The 20,334-nt window shown below is 35.3% G+C and overlaps 1 protein-coding gene across 1 annotated transcript in view; it reads right to left on the bottom strand.

The window, feature by feature from the left end:
* The window catches only part of LOC145695022 (uncharacterized), a 43,714-nt gene that overhangs the window by 10,190 nt on the left and 13,190 nt on the right, over positions 1-20,334 (bottom strand). Inside the window, exon 2 of the mRNA XM_081771851.1 lies at positions 4,124-4,878. Within this exon, the coding sequence (XP_081627977.1) occupies positions 4,165-4,878 (714 nt within the window). The 3' untranslated portion in view covers positions 4,124-4,164. The remainder of the gene's footprint in view (positions 1-4,123; positions 4,879-20,334) is intronic.

The raw sequence follows: 20,334 nt of genomic DNA, 5'->3' as shown, positions 1-20,334 counted from the left end.
TAAAGTGGATGGGCTCATAGAGAAAGCTGTCGAATGTCAATTCTAGATGATACTGTTATAATACCTGTAGTATGTAGGAAAGCCGTTTGAGAATACCATATTCTTGCAAGACGCTACAGACATATTTAATCAAAGGTGCAGTCATTGGTGCCTTAGTATTTATCTTAGTAAACCTAGAAAACGAAAACTTATTTTTTCTCCGTCGCCTTCCCCCTGGTCTAGTGACTAGCTTGCACTCCTTTGTTGTGCATATTCCTGAGTTCAATTATCGGCGGGAGAGCTTTAAAATTTGAACATATTAGTGGTTTGGATTCCTTTTTAATCTGAGGTCGACCTCCCTTATGACCTCGGTGCTATAAAGAGACTAAATTTTATGAAATAAATAGCAAACTTTTTGTTCTTCTTTCAAGACGAAGAAGTAATATTCACGGTACTGTAATCCCTTCTTTCTAAATATTTATTTTAAATTAACCTGATTATATTTTAATATAAGAGTACAATATCTCGGTATTCCTTCACACACCCATATAACTTAGAATTGATACCTTCATAAGAGTACATAAATCAGCTTCTGTAAGTTGATAAACAGGCTAAGAGATACAACATTCAGCTTTTATAATCACATCGTTTTACGTAGGAACTACAAAACAATACTTTCGATACGGACATCCAACCTGGATTTCCAGTCCTAGTATATTTTATCAGCGACTAATACTTTGAGCTTTACGTCCCCTCTGATTACCCTATCACATTTATCTACCTCGTTCTTCACACCTCTTACATGATAGAATGTTCTTTTTGTACATTCCATGTCATCAAGAACAAATTCAACAAAGTTACATAATCTTACTTCTCTTGGCATATCACTTTGCATTGCTTGGTATACTGTACTCTATTACATCACTACAAATCTTATCAGGGAAGCACAGGTTAGTTGCTTCGTTGCTTGGGCTTCCCGTTCAGAGAGGTGGGAATACAGCTTATAGTGAAATACGATGAACATTAGCTCCCACCGAGAATCGAACTCGGGACTCTAGCACTAAAATCTTTAAGTTTTACGTCCCACTGTTATGCCGGCTAGACTAAGGAAGACGGTGATGATGAGAAATGAATGAAATGATGGAATGAAGAAAGTGGGGGGAAACGGGAGAACCCCGAGGAAACCCACGCAAACGGTGTTTTTCCACCACAAAATTCACTTGGCCCGAGCTGGGGTCGAACCACAGGCTCCATACATCAGAAGTGAACGCTTTACCGCTAGGCCATCGCTGCCCCGTCCTGCACGGAAGTCATGTACACCAACCACAGAGCCAAGAGAGAGTTCCGTAGTTTATTAAGGTCTGAATTAACGTCTAGGTTGGGTAGGCTAGAGTCTGCAAGGGGCACATTTGGCTCCCTCTTTCCCTCTTGTTCTCTTAGTGCATTTTATTGGCTTCTTTTTGCGTTCCTTTCGTGTCTGTATTTATGGTTGGTTCTACCAAACTTTGCTACGCTAGTGATTTGTGAACACAATGTTTTATTTAAAAATTTAAATGGTTACATCTAGGTACACCTTGATTTTATTCACTAATATTATGCTTATTATACGTTTTGAGCACAGCAAAGGAAGATAGCATTATTCACATAACGAGTTAGCCACTGGAAGCATGGGCGCCCGAAGAAAATTTTCTAGTGTGGGGCTCAAATCCCTGGTTGCTATATTACATTTGGTATTTTTTATTTGTATTAAGAAAATCTTAAGAAATTTAATACATTTTCATGAGCTAGAGGGGGGCTCGGGCCCCACCGTGCCCTCCCCTTCGGGCAACCATGATTGGAAGTCTGCATTTTGGTAGACATTAATCACTTGTTATTAATCCCAGTGAAAAACAAACTTTGAGCTTTTGAAAACAGCCAGATTTTATGCATTTAGTTTTATTTCAATTTATTTTTTTACGTCAATTTTTAACACTGAACAGTCATATGAATGTCATTTTCTTATGATTGAATTTCTTCTATAAAGACTTGATCTTTCCTTCAAAAAATATCCACACAAGAAATTGGTTTAAAATGACATTTTGTGATTATTCTACATAACTACGAGCCAAAACCGGTATTTTTATTTTTTATTCTTTTTTTAAAGGAGAAGGAGATGCATCGTCCCACTTGCATTTTTCTCGGAGAATCAATTTTTTGAAAAAGGGGACAGTTCCGTTAAGAAAGGGGACATCTGGTCACTATAGAGTATATGAAAGTGTGAAGTAAGCCCGTGGAAGGTAAATCAGCGATAGAGCTCGATGTGTCACCGTTTCAAACTAACTTCTTTATTAAATAACTAGGAAGTATATGCAGCAAGAGGGGAGAGTATGAACTAAACTACTAAACTACGGTTCAGATTTACTTTATACTTGCAATGGGATATGCCCCTCACTGAAAGAAATCTGGATGTCCAAACGCCACCTTGTAATTAAATCAGAAAGAACCGAAAAATGTCCTACAGAAATCCCAGTGAAAGTCCCATTTTCAGGACATAAGAGGGCACATTGATTGCACAAAATATCCCCGGGATGTTTTCTGACAAACAAATGGACATCGCATTTATATTTCGATATCCCTTGATTGAACATCCACTGGAAGTCAAAGGGATATCCCAAGAACATTTCCTTAATTGTGACTGGAAATCCCTTAGCCATTCAAGGATATCTCTGTGATTATACCAAAAAGAATTCAGAAATATCCTATGAGAATCCTACTGTAAGTTCCATTTTCGAGACAGAAGCGAACCTAATGACTTCCACAGAATGTCCAGTCCACTAGCATACTGATTGAACTTTCCTTAGACGTTCAACAGATGTCGAATGAATATCCCGTTATTGTGACTAGAAATCCCTGAAAACGTCCAAGGGATGTCTTTGTCGTGTATGGAAAACTAACCTGACCTAAGCTACTCTTACGAAAGCTAAGCTAACTTAAGCTATACTTATCTAAGCTACACTTAACAAAACTAAGCTAAACCTAAGCAACAGAAACAATATTTAACGAATATACGCTTACGAAAGCTAATCTACTGTGAAGAAGATGAAATTTCTATTTTTGTATCCCACATTTATGCCCTTTAGCTAAATGAGACAATTGATTAATAAAAGTGAATGATTATGAATAATTGGTGGAATGATAATATAGGAGGAAACAAAATATTATCAATAGAACCCAAGCACATGATTTTGTTTACTGCGAACTCACGTAGTTTGGGATCGAAACAGAACTCTCTATTTCCTCAGAAATGAGTGCTCAATCATTGAATTCTGGTAACCCTGCTACGCTTAAGAAAGTCATTATAAAGGTATCAACCGAAGTTAACCTTTTAGACCTGACTACATTTACCAAAGCTTACATACGATAAATATAATATAAACCTAATGCACGCAAGGTCTTTCTTTAATAGTGAAACGCAAGTTAACATCAGTTAAATGAGTGTTTTGAAGTCATTATTGGTGACCCCACCCCTCAAAACCCTTATCTTCAGAGTGTTAAAAGTGAAACGTAAGTTGATTACTTTGTCACTAAAAGACATATACACTATTATTGAATATTAATTAAATAGTTCGAGTTAAAAACCTGATTGGACTGGGTCAAGTCCAATGGGTAGGGTCTGAAGGAGGTTATGCGTATCCTTCATAAACAACGGTGAGTAGGAAATCAAGATATCGTATGGAACTTTTGGTTTGATATCCTTAGTTGCATTGATATTTCTATGCTGGAATCGCTGAAGTAGCTCTGTTGACAATTACCTAGAATTATTATTTCATATTTGCCAATATTAATCAAAAACTGGTTCGCTCATTTAGCAAACGTTTAAAATTTTAAGGTCCGTTAAAAGCTAAAGTTGTTAGCATGCAATGGTTAAGAGTAAGGAACGTAGCATTTTTAATGTTATTTTCACCACAATGTTATACACTCTCAAGTAGATTGGGAACATGTACTGTCATTTGTATTTGAATCACAGTTTTATATATGAAACACAAGAATACTATTAAATATTAGCACTTGGTAAAAGCGTTTCTTATAACGAAACATATCTTTCAGTGGAAAGGTAAAACGAACAGATACTTTAATTCTAAAATCATTTCTGTACAAGTCTTACCTGCCATTGGACTAGAATGCATTGACAATAACTTCTTCCTTTCAGTGGTGATGATGATAATACTTCTTCGGAACTGAAACATGTTTGTAAACTGGTACATGAACTGGAACTGGAACTGGCTTTGGAACGGGTACTGGAACAGGTTTTTCTACTGTTACAGGATAAGGCTTTTCAACAGGGTATGGTACAGGTTTTTCTACTGGATAGGGAACAGGTTTCTCAACTGGTACAGCGACAGTTTTCACAACGGGTACAGCAACAGGATGTGGAACAGCTACTGGTACAGGTTGTGGAACAGCTACAGGTACTGCATGTGGAATAGGTACTGCAACTGGATGAGGAACTGGCACTGGAACATGTTTTACAACTGGATAAGGTACTGGTTTTGGGATAGTTATTGTGTGAGTTTCGGTTGGAGCAGGAGCAACTGCAACTATTCCTCCACTGTAACCAACACTCCCATGACCAGTATAACCATAACTGGCTTGTCCATAGTTGGCGCCATATCCATAGTCAGAAGCACCTTGCCCGTAGTCAGCGACGCCATGTCCATAGTCAGTTGCGGCGTAACTGTAGCTTGTTGCACTGGAGCCTCTCTTACTTAAACTTTTCTCATAATCTTCGCTACCAACATCATCTTCAGCATCACCATCAAAGTTATATTTCACCGACCCCTCTCCTTGCGATGACCATGCTTTACCTTCATCCTCCTTAGCGTAGCTTAACGCTACGAGTAAGATGAAAGGAATGCATATCTGAAACGAAACAAAAAGGTAATTTTTTTTTTAACTCGAAGCAAAATTGATACAAGGTTCCTTTATCTAACAATACTGCTACAAATTGCTAGATATAATCACAGCTGAAAAAAAGTGAAATTCGACAAGTTCTCAACTTGAACACTTGAAAACAGAACAACATAAAATACTAAAGAGAATACTCATTTCTGTATTTGGTTTCCTTTAATCTTAGGAAAGGAGAAAGGGGAGCCGCGTTAAGAGTGTTGATCAAGTGTAAAATGAAATGGGACGCTTAAACGAAGAAAAGGAGGCTCTTTGAACACCGAAAAAATATACAGAAATGACCAATGCTAAACTTTCGAACCTACTAACTATTCTATGGCTTGAGGAAGTGTCAAAATTGGTCTTCTAAGTACTGTTGTCACACACATATATGTTGTCTTCATACAGCAATGAAGTGAAAGTGTAGACCAGCGTTTTCCAACCTCTTTCAACTTGCGGCACACTACTGGTGTAACTTGGAATTCTCGCTACACACTCATAGATATTATTATTTTTAAATATAAAATACCGTGGTATTTTTTTTCAGTGAATAATGATCTTTCTCACGGAGAAGAAAGTTCGATCACTGGTTTTCCCCCGTGGTTAATCATTATGCTGTACTTTTCATTCTAATTTAAAAATAGAAAACAATTCAATGAAACATTGGACTCAGGTTTGCAAAACTATGCTTTCTTTTTCGAAAACTGTATCCAACCTTTCACTATGAAGATAGATCACTAAATAACAAACGAACAAGCAAATCTCTTTTACTTTTAAGACACAAATGTAGGTAATTTGTATGCATGTTTGCTTTGTCGAAAGTATTGAATGATATTTTAAAATTTCAGGCTACGAAATAGTCTGCAACAATAAAGGAGCAACAATGGTCACAACAATGATAACAAATGCTTCTTTCAACATTAAAATTGAACACGATATGAAACTTAAAATTGTAGATTCATAGTAGAGGTCCATAGTAATGTGAAATACAAATATACATTTTCCCTTATGTCTTGCAATCTGATTGCTATAGAATTAATAATTTTGTTTCGATTTCCCCGCGGCACACCAACAGCCCATTCACGGCACACCAGTGTGCCGCGGCACACCGGTTGGGAAACGCTGGTGTAGACTCTATTTTTAAAAATAAAAGGTTCAGGATGTCGCTTTCCAGATTCTCCTGGTGTGGTTTCCTGAATATAGAAGGTGTTCTGTAACATAATATTTTATTTCCTAGATAAGCAGACTGTAGATAACGTAAATCCAATACCACATAGCTTCAATACGTGAGTGAACATACACAAAACTGTGGACGACGGCTATACAGTAAAAATAGCTCCAAATATGTGAGAAGTACACACCTGTATGAAGGTATCTATAAGGCAACACTGAGAACACAGGAGACATTTATACTTTGGACCACAGACATGATTAATGCAAAGGATTCCAAACGCCAGATTCACATATAAAAGGTTCGGTATATATCTCGCTCGAACTATTGATTACCAAATCGGCTTCCTTCCATAAAATCACTGTGGCTTCCTTCCATAAACTATACATCTAGATGCTAATTGCAGATGTTAGTTGCAGATGCTAATTTATAAACATTTCCTGTACTTAGCTCATATATGGTATTTAGTATAATACAATCTAATCTCGACGTCATCATACTCACATTCTAATTAAAAAAAATACATAATAGTTAAAACTAAATTACTGATAAATAGTTCAGTACAGGTACTTACAGTGATGGTATAAAGGATTAGAGCATATCGTTAGGTGAGGTTTTAGCAGTTGGGGGCCCTGGACTTAATTTACTCGAACATATTTTCATTTTTGTTAATCATTTCGAACTATATTTTTAATATTTTAATAAAATGTCTGATTGCACTGAAACGGTTCAATTGCCTTTAATTAACTTGTCAAACAATCCGTAACTATATAGAAAACATATTACATATTCGACGACAATCTATCTGTATACCATTTCTTCTTCTTCTTCTTAACGTTAATCATATTTCCGATTTACATTCTTTCGGAATCAATACATATTTATCATATTATGCATATGAAATCATTTTAATTAGCGATATAAATTTGATGAAACATATTTTATGAAATATTGAACATTCAGTGGATTACACACGTTCAATTATAATAATTAATAAATCATGGATGAAAATTTAATAATATACTGAGACTCGCTGATATTGTTCTAGCACTGGGGTGGGCTGGCATCATAGAACATTTATAGAGGGTCTTTTCACTTACAGGTACATATACCGCATACTTCTCGATTTCTATCGAGATTTGGGTTAGAGTGTTATTGTATAAAGAGGAATTGCCAGTAAAGTTGAATATGTTCTACACGGGATTTGCGATTATGGTATTGTTGAAAGCTATAATGATTGAAATCCTTATGTACAATGAAAAATTCAAAAAATAAGTTTTTACCTATTCCTTTCGTGGCATCTTCTTGGATAGCAAATCAGTACTTCTTGCTGCCTATGGTGCTTTAATTTTGGTGTTTATGTATTTTCTGTATACCGGCAAATAACATTTCAGAATCTAGTTTTTTTTCTAATGTAGCCTTTACATGTATTTTACAGGGAAAAATATATCAAAGTCTATATATTCTGTTACCTAGGTTATCTTTATTGGTAACATTATTAAAATAATTATTCATTGATAAATTATATATATATATATATATATATATATATATATATATATATATATATATATATATATATATATATATATATATATATATATATATATATATGTAGTATGGTACAAGTATTTAAAATTTTACATTAAACAAAAGGCCATCGTATATTTCTTAGAATAAATAATCTCTGACATAAGATACTAAATTGAATATTTTTCTTATTTCACCGGGACGAAGCTATTCAAAGGGAAGTTAGAGTTTATTTTTCTGTAATGGAACAAATCTAAAATTTGGTTCGTTACAGAACCGGAGGTATATTGAATGTCTCTATGATGGAAATTTGAAGTTGTCAGACTGTTTACGTGTGGTAGCAAGGAACATATTTTGATTAAAAAGTCTGACTTCAAATTAAGACTATATACTACAATAGCTAAACTAACTAACTAACTCTGTGGCCTATGGAACCCGGACGTTCAATGCCGCGTTCACAAAAGCTCTCCATTGACTTCTATCCTTAGCCAACTGGATCCAGTTTCTACCTTGTATTCCTATTCCTGCGAGATCCATCTTAATATTGTCCTAGCATCAGCTCATAGGTCTTCCTAATGGTTGTATTCCGATTGGACTTCCAGTTAGGACTTTGAAAGCATTCCTACTTCTTTCCATTTTATGGTTACATGACCTGCCCACCTGAGTCTCCTAGATTTGATGACACTAACAATGTTTAGTAAATGGTATAAATTATGTAGTTCCTCCTTATGAAGTTTCCGCCATTCCTCATTCCTCTTGAGTCTGAATATTCGTCTCAGAATTTTGTTCTCAAATATTTTCAGTTTACATTCTTTCTTCGGAGTAAGCGACCATGTTTCGGAACCATACAGCTATTGCATGTAGTAATTTTTAATAGTTATCGTAATATTGTAGCATAAATAATGCACATGGTTACTCAATGATTAGTAAAGTATGACTACCAGGGTTTGAATCGAGTTAGTTTATGAGAGTGACGGGAATTTCTCCAGATATATATATGTCCAGGATTTTTTTACACTACGATAAAATGTGAGAAATATTTCCCCGGCAAGAAAGAGATTCTTCTTTGCGAGTCGGGGAAATTACTTGACGAGAGAGGGAAATTCTCCTAATTCCCCTTGTTGATTCCAACCTTGATAATTTAGTGATTGATGTTTTTGACAAAAATAAGTTTCAAGAAATGAGTAAGTAGCTACGTAACAGAAAACGATTACTGATCATGGACCTGTAAACACAGGTCAGAGAACACTGGAATAGAACAATAAGAATTGAAGAATAATGTGTGTAATTCAATTCATGATGGAAATTTACTCGTTACCGTGTTGTTAACAAAACCCATGGGATTTACCTATCTTTATACAAGTAGTTTTATAAATTCTACAATATATTCTTCTTCAATAGTATTTAAAAAATCGGAGAACTGTCTCACCTACAGGGTTGTCAGAATTATTCGAATAGTCATACGTTGTTGCTCTTGTGCGAGAGAGACGGATTCCTGAGTTACACTATCTGCAATATACATCACTGCCATCATCAGAAACAGAAATAATATGTCTGATGAATATAATGATATTATGCCGGAATTGTAGCATAAATTATTAAAATATAAGTGTCTGTTGCAGGCAGATTTTATTTATACGATTTTATTACAAACACTATAATAAGTAATAAGTCCCTACATATATCATCTGGTCCAGTGGATAAATTGTAATGCTCTCAAATTGGCCTTATATATTTGCTGGCTCGCCTTTCCATAAAATGATATCCTTCCCCGTTAATTAATTTGAGAATTACTTTATTTGTGAAAGATGCGACCAGGGCCGGATTTACCACTAATCTCGGGGCTAGGAGCGCAACGTTCTTAGGGGCAACACGTTAATAAGCAAAACGAAGAAAGATTGCAAAAGTTGAATAATAGTAATAATAACAATTGAGGCGTTAGATAGTAAAGTGGCGTAGGTCAGTTTTGAAACATTTTGAGATATTGAAACTTTTATTAGAATCGATATTGAAAAATCGGAGAAAATCAGTTCCTTGTGCTGCCATCTTCTGGCCTAGGGCCTGGTTCTTTTACCCTGAGATATGCAACTTTGCCATCCAACAGGTTATGGTTTCAAGTTCACGGAAATGACTTAAGAGTCTTCATCCCGGCGGAATTAAAATACCGCTAATTTTACAGTAATTATGTGATATCTTCAAATAGATAAAAGATAATCGAAATGTGGAACAAGAGCGCCCTAGACAATATTATTTTACATGAGAAACCGTTATCACGACTCACTTATCTGCTTTCGATTTCGAGCCATTTTGAAAATCGGCACTTATTTTTCGCGTTTCTAAACATCTGAAAACGGAAAGCCACTAGGTGACTTGTGATAACGGTACCTCACGCAAAATAATATTGTCTAGGGCGCTCTTGTTTCATATTTCAATTATCTTTTATCTATTTGAAAATATCACATAATTACTGTAAAATTAGCGGTATTTTAATTTCGCCGGGATGAAGACGCCATCCAACGCATCAATTAACATTATTAAAACCATAAACCAAATTTGTTATTATATTTTATAATTCCCTTTTGCCAGGGCTGGATTAACCCATCTGGAGGCCCGGGTCTAGAAAAAAATATGTGGCCCTTACTGAGTTCGCCTAATACATTTTTGTGAAAGTACAGTTTGAAAATTAAGGGAATATGTCTTAATTTTTGGTAATATTTTTGGTCATATTTTATGATGATGATTGTATCTTCTTAGCCCCTTTTAGATAGCCAGTTAAGATTTTGATAAGAGTGGAGGCCGCCCCTGTCCACCTGGAGGCACGGGGCTATTGCCCGCCTAAACCCCCCTTAATCTGGCCCTGCCATTTCCCTGTTTCATTTACTTTTATGATTTTAGTGTGAATAAAAAAAATCAAATGATCATTTTATGTTACAATAGAAAAGTAGAGGAATTTCAGGATAAATTCCTATTCGTTTTAGTGATTTTTCTGGTGTTTTAATATTTACACTATTACAGACAACAATTCAAAATTTATTTCTTTTATTATTGCGCTAATACATGATATAAAAATGAAACTAATCATTCTGTAACGTATTTATTTTAAAAGAAAAGTAAATTTCTAACAATTCAAGTATGTTTTACAACAGATTTAAAATGAAATTTAATTAAATTTTTATTTTTTTTTCAAAATGTTGAAACACAGATATGCATAAATAAGTTTATTTTTTTATTATTGAGTTAAAATTTTGTACGTGGGGGGTGAGGATCGGTAAACATTTTTCGACATAGGAGATGAGAAACACAAAATCCAGCTTTAGATGCGATCCTTCAAATCGGGGGCCTAAAGATGTGTTGAAATTTTCCACATTTTCCACACATAAAGATGACTATCATTTTTTTCCTTACAGATGGCCATCAATTCACATGGATTTTTTAAATAGAAAAATGGGTCGCGCGACGACCTATTTAAAAGACAAAATCACACTTATTTTCCTAAAGCTATTATTTTCTCGAAAATGTGAGGCAGTGCTTTCTTAAAAAAAAAAAAAAAAAAAAATCTTCAAAATTTTTAAAAGTGAAACTAACTTCACATTAGAAGTCAATGTTAGTAGTTTATTTAGTTAAGTAACAATTCATACCTCTCAAAATCGCTGAGTTCTTTACATCGATGGGAAAAGATTAATTTTTCGGAAAGGAATAAAGGGAATTTTCGTTTAAGATGACTGCACATGTGCAACATCCACCGATGAAAATTTTAAATAAAAAATAAATAGACACCAACAATGTTTCTTTAACTGTGTTAATCTCGTGTTCCATAATTTGCTTACATGAGAACACAAGGTTCAAAATAATGGATCTCAACACATGTATTTATTTAGTAAATTAGTTTAATAGGAACGAAAAGCAAGTACATAAATTTTCATGTGGTGTCCCAGTGATTTATTCCCGTTCTGCCTAAAGGCCCTCCAGCACTTTGTAGAAAATATTTTCAATCTTATCTTTAGACAGAACTGGAATTCCCGTAGTGTCTAATTCCTATTCTGCCTAATCTTTGGAAACAAGCAATTTTATGCGGTGAGGATTTTTTTTTTTTTTTGTTTTTTTTTAGAGAGAGAGAGAGAGAAATGCAGCACCGAAAAGCTAGACTCCTAGAGTGTTTTTATGCAGATCGGTACTCATGGATATAATGTCTGTTTTACGAGGGCGGTGCAAGCGGTAAAATTAAATGAAAATTCTGATAAGAAGACAGTTCACATCTTCAAGACATGTTTGGCCATATATTAACTAAATAATGCAAGAGGATGGATAAAGCGGCCCTTAAGAAAGAATCTTAGTGTTCTACATCACAACTGCTTTTTCGGCATCACCTTATCAGCTGATTTGTCTTATATACATAATTCTCAATTTTAATCAATTTTAATCTCAGTTAATCAATTTTCCATTCTCCTTGAGGTATTTTAAAAAAGTTACATTCATTTCTAATAAAGTAGATGCGAATAACACTCCTAATAACTGAACTGTATCCTAGTCATTTTACCGACAAACAAGTAGAATAATATCTAAAAATTTATTATGAAACTTGAAGGAATATTTACTCTTCTTACTTACAGAATCTGTTACAATTGCTAAAGAAAAATTCCCTTGAATAAATCCCTCCCTGGATATTATTACCGTCTCGACAGATTAGGCAGAACTTTAATTAGAACGTTGAAAATATTTTCTACAAAGAGCTGGAGGGCCTTTAGCCAGAATGGGAAAAGACCGTTCCAACATTTTTAGTCTAAATATCTGGCAGCTCTACGCTTTAGGCTCGTATGATGTTACGATAAATGTTCCTACTAATATGTGCCTCAGTATTAGTTCGATATATGTAACTACTAGGAACATATGTGGTACTCTTAGGAAAAATCAAACATCACTCTTTTAATATGTAACAGTATACGTATGTTTCTATTCAGCAGGATGAAAAGTATCAGCTTCACTTGTAACGAATGACATAATTTTTAAAGTCGTAAGAATTCATTTTTCTCGAAAACTTCACATGGAGAATTTACTCTCCGCTCAAATTTCTCTAATCTACTACCACTTCCGGTTTCAGTAGCAATTCAGAAAATATGACGTCATACAAACCAAACTCCTTCACGTGGTTTACACGTGATTCCTGCTACTTATTGTATGCGAGTGAAGAATACATCGCCATCTGAGCAGAAAGCTTTGAAATTTATAGTTACTTTCGAAATATGAATACTTTATGTGAATCGTATTTTCTGCATCCTCTACAATTAAGACTAAAAAAAAAAAGCTAAGAAAAAGAAAATACATTTTGAGATATGAATTTCAGTAACAATTTTCACGAAACGCGGTAATTCTTGAGATTCCTGACGCAAGGAAATTATTTAAGTTGATCTCAATTATGACAAAATATATTAACATTCGCATATTTAAAAAGATTGATTTCCGAGTGATGATGATCGATTTAGCCTAACGATTTACATGGATTGGGATGAATCGGTGGATGCGTAGGTTTTGAGATTGTGGAAAGTTGTTTGGAAGCAATTATGTGAACTTCTACGTGATTCGAGTGATATCAAATTTGCATAAACAAGTATTTTGAAATCAGAAATATCTTGCATGCGCAGGTTCATATCAATTTAATTGAAATCTGGAATTGGGAAAACATCAAATGTCTTGGTTGGTAAAGATCAGGGGGCGACCGCCGCGCCGAGCTGTTGGAGGTAGTGTTGAGCTAAATTCTGTACTACGTGAGGAACCGTAGAACGTTATTATGCAGTGAACTGAGCAGACGATGATAGTGTAAAATGGATGATCTCTCTGATTTCCAAAGAGGGAAATTTTTTGGTGCTGAACCAGTATAGTGAGATCGTGACGAAAGTACCAAGTGCGTTGAGTGTGTCGCATCCAAGGGGATGACAGCGAAGAAAACTCACAGAGAAACCACCTTTGCGAAGAGAAGCAATGATCGCACGAAAACTATCAGCGAGAAACCCTGTTGAGCATTAAACCGAATTGACACTCAAGAACCATCATGCAACTGCGGTGGAAGTGAATGAGGAGCTTAAGCAGCATCCCCCACACCATGTGCGTCAATTACAGTCCGCCGCGAGTTACTTGAAATGGGCATACGGTGTCGATTTCAATGGGAGGAAGTGCTAATAAAGAACCATAATAATTTAGCACATCGATAATGATGCTACGAACATATAATATGGGCCACTGATGACTGGAAACGTGTAATGCGATCAAAAGAGTCATCATTCACCTCATTCCAAACCAGGTGTTGTGTTTATATGTGGCATACGCGCGAAGAATATGATCCGTGATGTCTCCGCCCAGTCGTGAAACATGATAGTGGCCTTAAAAGCTATAATATCCAGGTTTTCAATGGATCCTGTGCTGACGCTTACTTCTCTCATCACTGCCCGTGATAGGACAACGTGTGAATCTTATGGTCCTAATGTTGATTCTGCGATTTGCGTCATACACCAGAATGATAATGTGCTCATTCACATAGTTGGAACTGGTGCAGCGTGATTTGAGGAACGTCAGGGTGAAGTTAACACTTCCCCTGGCCCGACCAATTCCCGGGACCTGAACATAATTGAACATCTGTGATCTATTTCGGATATACGAATGGGGGGCAGATTTCTGCTTCCATCTTTCCTCACGGGATTAAGTGACGCGCTGTACTTGGTATGCTGTAATATTCATTTTCTACCATTCAAGTTCTCTATGACTCCATTCCACATCATAACAAAGCTGAGGGGAAAGGTGATCAAATGAACTAACCTAATTTCTTTCGCGCGAAGAATAGGCTTTCTGGTAGCTCTCTTCATTAGAGAATCAGATTTAAAGGTTTTGAAGATTAAATCCTTTGCGTGCCATAGCCAGGGCCGCCATTTAAGGTTTTAGGAATGGGACGAAATTAGTTATAACGCTTTTCTTCTTCTGACAGAGAAGTTTCCAGCAGTAACTTATAAATTACTTGTTATATGTCTTTAAAGGAGTGTTAACTTGAACTTCATTCTTTAGTAAGAGTAGTCAATGTAAACTAATTTGTGATGAAAGAGCAAGATATTGTTTATTTTTTAAAAAACATGACTTAAAAGCATTATGCATTTTTGTTTCGAATAAGACTGCAATATAAAAATAGTATCCATTTAGATAATAGTCCTCTGTCAATAATATATCGATTTTACATGAAAATTGCAGCAAAAGTAAATGATGAAACTAGTCGGATAAATCAAGAAATAGATTCCAATAACATTTGGGTCGGAGATCATTACTAAACCTTGATTTTACCAAGTAGGGAGCAAACACGCCAGTGTTAATTATTTTGTTGTTAATATTTATACAAGATGAGATTCAACGACTTTTATTATTCATTTGTTTTAAATATGTTTACGGGAAAGGCAATTATACTAAATGAATTGTCTTCTAGATATTTACAAATTATTAAAGTGGGGTGTAAGTCACCCCACTTGGTAAATCATGTTACTTTTTAAATGTGCATTGTTTTCCTCAACAACCACTATATGGTAGCTCATTTTAGCTTGTTTTTCATACTTAATTGCTCCTGTTGTATAATTATCATGCACAAATACGGAAGTGTAGTGATAATATTCTAACATCTCTTCCCCTACAGAGGGCGTAACCCTCTTCGGATAGTTGCTAATGTCGGCTAGCTGGTGAAAAGAAAGTGTAGTGTTAAGTTGTGGTACAACGTTTGTACCATTCTTCTCTGTCTTCTGCTCTGTTTAGAAGGTAAAAGAGTCTTAGGTATTACACAAACTTACTTCTCTCCAATGTTAGAGATAAAAGACCTTTTAGTACTATTGGATTTGTCCTACTACAAATGCTGATTCATTTCACATGTGAGGCAAGGGCTGTAATGTGAACCCGGAACTCAATACATCAAAACTGTCAGATACTGGATTGGATTGCAAGATTCGTATTAGTCTGAAGATTTGTAAGGTGATATTTCGTGATATTGCTTCTTGTTCGGGTCAGGCATAGTAATGGTTCGAACATGGAAGCATAGAATCAGGAAGGTTCGAACAAAATGTGACGTTTGTAGGAGTTTTGCAAAGATCACTTAACGAACAAGATGGTATGCGAAGACTGTTAATGTCTGCAATGAAGGAATATTCTTACTTGTTTCTGTATTTGAGTATATAATAGGGAAGTAATTTTGTAACTATATTGGAATCTTGTTTGTTTACACAGAAATATTAACATGCTGTATTTTACACAAAATTCAAACTTTACTGTATTTGTGAGAAAATATACGAATATATTACATTATTTTATGTCTAAATATTAACTATGAAATAAAAATCACATTTCAACATTTATGTACTATAATAAAAAAATATTTTTTTATTGAAAATGGTTACTTATACTTATGTGGGTGCATTTACACCCCACTAGGTAAATAACGTGAAACATTTAAATTGGTAGAAAGAAAGTTAAAATTCTTAGCAAGCCATACCTGAAGAAACAATACCGGTATAAGAAAACGATTTTTAAGGTAAATATTTTGTGTCGACTTGGCTAATGAGGCAAGTCGTCATCTATAAGACGAAATGGGAGTCACTGGATTCATATTGACACATGTGTCCTGAGGATTCCATTTTAATCCCAGGATTTTGGGCAATAGCATATCAATACGTGGAGAGCAATGACATATAAATTATTGATGTAGAAGATGCTCATCCCAGGGACACAAGAGCGTAATTCCAGATTATGTTTGAGAACATAATTGTCCATGACATTTTAATTAGTATATTAGAATCAGGCCGGATCGAGGATTCTCTGAGGGGAGGTGCACCAATAACTAGGGATGCACGCGAGACACGAGACGAGACTGAAAATTTTATGCGAGACTCGAGACGAGACTAAACCATGCGAGACGAGACTCAGTTAAGTCTCGCACGAGAAGTCTCGCAACATTTATGAATTACATGTAATTATATATTTAGTGATTTTACATTTATTGAATTTTCTAAGTTGAGCGTTAATGCTTCCAGGAACAAAAAAGTGATTGGGGCAATAGACATTTTATGAGATTTATTATTATTCAAGGTTGATTTTCAGAATTAAAGCCTTCTTTAGTTTCTAAACATCATTAAAAAAGAAAAACTTTGTAAATTGGAAATTTATTACAACATCGATTTAGGACTTTATTTTGCGAATACATGAACTTCTGTTTTTTAGTCTGAAAAGCGAATAAGACTCCCTATTACTAGAAAATGTGATATTTCTGTTGTTTCTGTCTTTTTCACATTACTACTAGCGATTTATGTTGGGGGATGGCGGGGAAATCCCCTCTCGTCAAAGTTTATCCCGGGTCCGGCTCGCAGAAATAACATGATATTTTTACATGGATTAAGTATTTTCTTTCTATATATTTATCAAAAACATCCCCCTCTAGTTCGGAAGTTTAATTCAAACACTGGTTTGGTAGGATGGCCCTATAGGTTTGATGCGAGATGGTAAGAATGGCCCTATATCTGTCAGTAATTTTATTTTCTAGATCTGGCAACACTATATAAGTTGAAAGCGAAAGTTGATAAAATGCGATAATGCAACATTGCTACAAGCGCGAACGAACCAAAAGAATTGGGTCGTATGGTGTTGTGAGGAATTCTTTTGTTGTCTACAAGCGCTTTTGGTGGTATAAAAACATCTTTATAATGGAAAGTCACCCTTCAAGGAAACGACCAAAACGTGTAAATGTAGATAGTAGCGACGATATTTTAGAAGAGCCAAATATTGCTGGAGACCTCTAAGCTGGAAAACAATGTTGGATCCAGCAACATTTTATGCTGGTTTTGCTGCAAATTATACTATTAACTAGGGGTGTTCCGGATTCCGGAATTCCGGAATACTTCGGAATGAAAATCTTAATTCCGGAATCGGAATTAAAAATTTAGTTATTCCGGAATTCCGAAATCTCGGAATTCCGTAATTTCGGAATCTCGGAATTCCGTAATTTCGGAATCTCGGAATTTCGGAATTCCGTAATCTCGGAATTTCGGAATTCCGTAATCTCGGAATTTCGGAATCCAGGAAGTTCATTCCGAAATTTCGAAATCTCAAAATTCCGGAATTTCGGAATTCCGAAAGTTCACCTCGAAATATCGGAATTCAGGAATCTCGGAATTCCGGAACTTCAGTCAGAAATTTCGGAATTTCCAAAACTCGGAATTCCGGAATCTCGAAACTTCAGCTAGAAATTTATGAATTCCAGAATATGAGGACTTCGGTTCAGCACTTCTGAATCTTTGAAATTCGAAATTCCCAATAACGGTACGTCGATCCAGCATATCGGAATCTCGGAGTGCTGAAATGTCAGCATCTGAAATCTTCAAGTAACATGATTATGAGATAGACATCAACACGCAGACAATGTAATGATGAAACTTACTCTTTTTTACTCATTGTCAGTGGCGGCAATACTCCGTCTTTCTGCAGAACGAAAAGAGCTGAGCAGAAGGACTCATTGAACAAAGTGTAAAGACTTCATTTACTGGTTCTTGTCTTGTTCTAATGTTCTATCCAAGGGCAGGCTCTAACATGTTTATACATCGTTGCTAGCTGGGTCACTAGTGCAATACGGATAGAGTGTCGACCAGTTTCTTCCCTGCGTGACTTCAAAATGACATATAGAAAATGAAAAACTTAGAAACAGGGTGAAGCCATAGATTGCGAGTTTCGTATTCATTACCTATATATTTACTTGCACACTTGAGCCGATATTCACCCTCGTACTCCTTAATGTTTAGAAGCCAGGTTCTGGGTACGTAGCTGAAATGCTCGTTCTGCGCACGAAGAGATTTTAGATTTTAAAAAGGCATACGACTCGCTTAGGAGAGAAATATTATACAACGTTCTTACAGAACTTGGAATACCGAGAAAGCTAATTAGATTAATTAAGATATGTTTAAATGAATCCCAAAGTAAAGTCCGGGTAGGAAAATTTTTGTCCACGAACTTTCACGTCGAAAATGGCCTGAAACAAGGAGATGCGTTGTCGCCATTATTATTTAACTTTGTTCTGGAATACGCTATAAGGAAAATCAAAGATAGCAACCAGGGCCTACAGTTGAACGGTATTCACCAGGTTATGGCATATGCTGATGATGTAAATTTAATAGAGGATAATAGGAGAACAATAGAAAGAAATGCAGAGATCTTATTAAACGCTTACAGGGACATGGATTTAGAAGTAAATGCAGAGAAAACTAAATACATGGAAGTGTGTCGGGACCGTAATACGGAAAATTGTGGATGCGTTAAAATATTAAATAATACTTTTGATAAAGTGGATAGTTTCAAATATCTAGGATCAATATTAACCGAGGAAAATCATATTCACGAAGACATTAAATGTCGACTAAAAGCAGGGAATTCGTGTTACTATTCGGCGCAAATTCTGTTGTCCTCGCGAATTCTGTGGAGGAATTTGAAGCTTAAAATATATAAATCGATAATCATCCCTGTTGTTCTGTATGGTTGCGAAACATGGTCGCTTACACTGAGGGAAGAACATAGACTGAAAGTATTTGAGAACAAGATCGTGAGACGAATATTCGGACCCAAGAGGAATGGGAATGGGGAATGGCGGAAACTTCATAACGAGAAACTACATAATTTATACGGTTTACCCAACATTGTTAGGGTCGTCAAGTCTAGGAGGCTTAGGTGGGCAGGTCATGTAGCTAGAATGGTAGAAAGTAGAAACGCTTTCACAATCTTGACTGGAAGACCAATCGGAAAACGACCATTAGGAAGACCTAGGCGCAGATGGGAGGACAATATTAAGGTGGATCTCGCAGAGATTGGAATACAAAGTAGAAACTGGATGCAGTTAGCTAAGGATAGAAGTCAGTGGAGAGCTTTTGTGAACGCGGCATTGAACCTCCGGGTTCCATAGGCCATAGAATTAGTTAGTTAGTTTAGTCATATGTGTACCAAATTTGGTTGAAATTGCTTCAGGTGTTCCAGAATTATGCTGGAACAAACATACATCCATTTTTATAAGACAAAGCATCTAGCTCTTCTCCCTCATAGTTTTCTTAGTTTTTATTTTCTTGTATTAAGAAAACAACTTTTCAACGAAAACATGTGGTTCGGAGCTCACATACGTAGTCGGTCCCGTAACTAGCTGATAGCAAATAGTTTTTCATAACGTAGGTTTTGCATAATGCTATACCATAATTATGTAATTTTTATAGATAGCATGACACAAAAATTAATTCAATTATACCATGATACCTTTTTTAATACACAAAATGAAAACTTTCCTTAATGTGAAATGTATTTTGCGTTAATATAAAGAAGAAATAAAAATATGATAGATCTGAACTGCGGAAGATTGGAAATACAATGTAATATATATTTGTAATAACTGTATTTAATATTTGTAAAAGCAGTGGAAAAATATACAATCAATCTAGCTTTCAACATAAAGTAATAATGAAATGCCATATCAATAAAATGTTAATCCTCTCAAATTTCTTTAATTTAAAGGAAACCTATAATTTTCGTTTCTACCGTAATTTTTTCTGTCAGAGCTTTACATAATAGCGGATTCTTACTCTTATAAGTTAGGCTACCTGTTCATAAGATCAATAAAATAAACAAACAAAAAATACCTTATTATGTTTAAAGATGTTGGTTAATGCAATATAAATTTCGTATAAATTTTC

The sequence above is a fragment of the Thermobia domestica genome, chromosome 9, assembly GCF_964235325.1.
Source record: "Thermobia domestica chromosome 9, izTheDome1.hap1.1, whole genome shotgun sequence".
Taxonomy (NCBI): domain Eukaryota; kingdom Metazoa; phylum Arthropoda; class Insecta; order Zygentoma; family Lepismatidae; genus Thermobia; species Thermobia domestica.
This window is presented reverse-complemented; position numbering and strand designations above follow the sequence as displayed.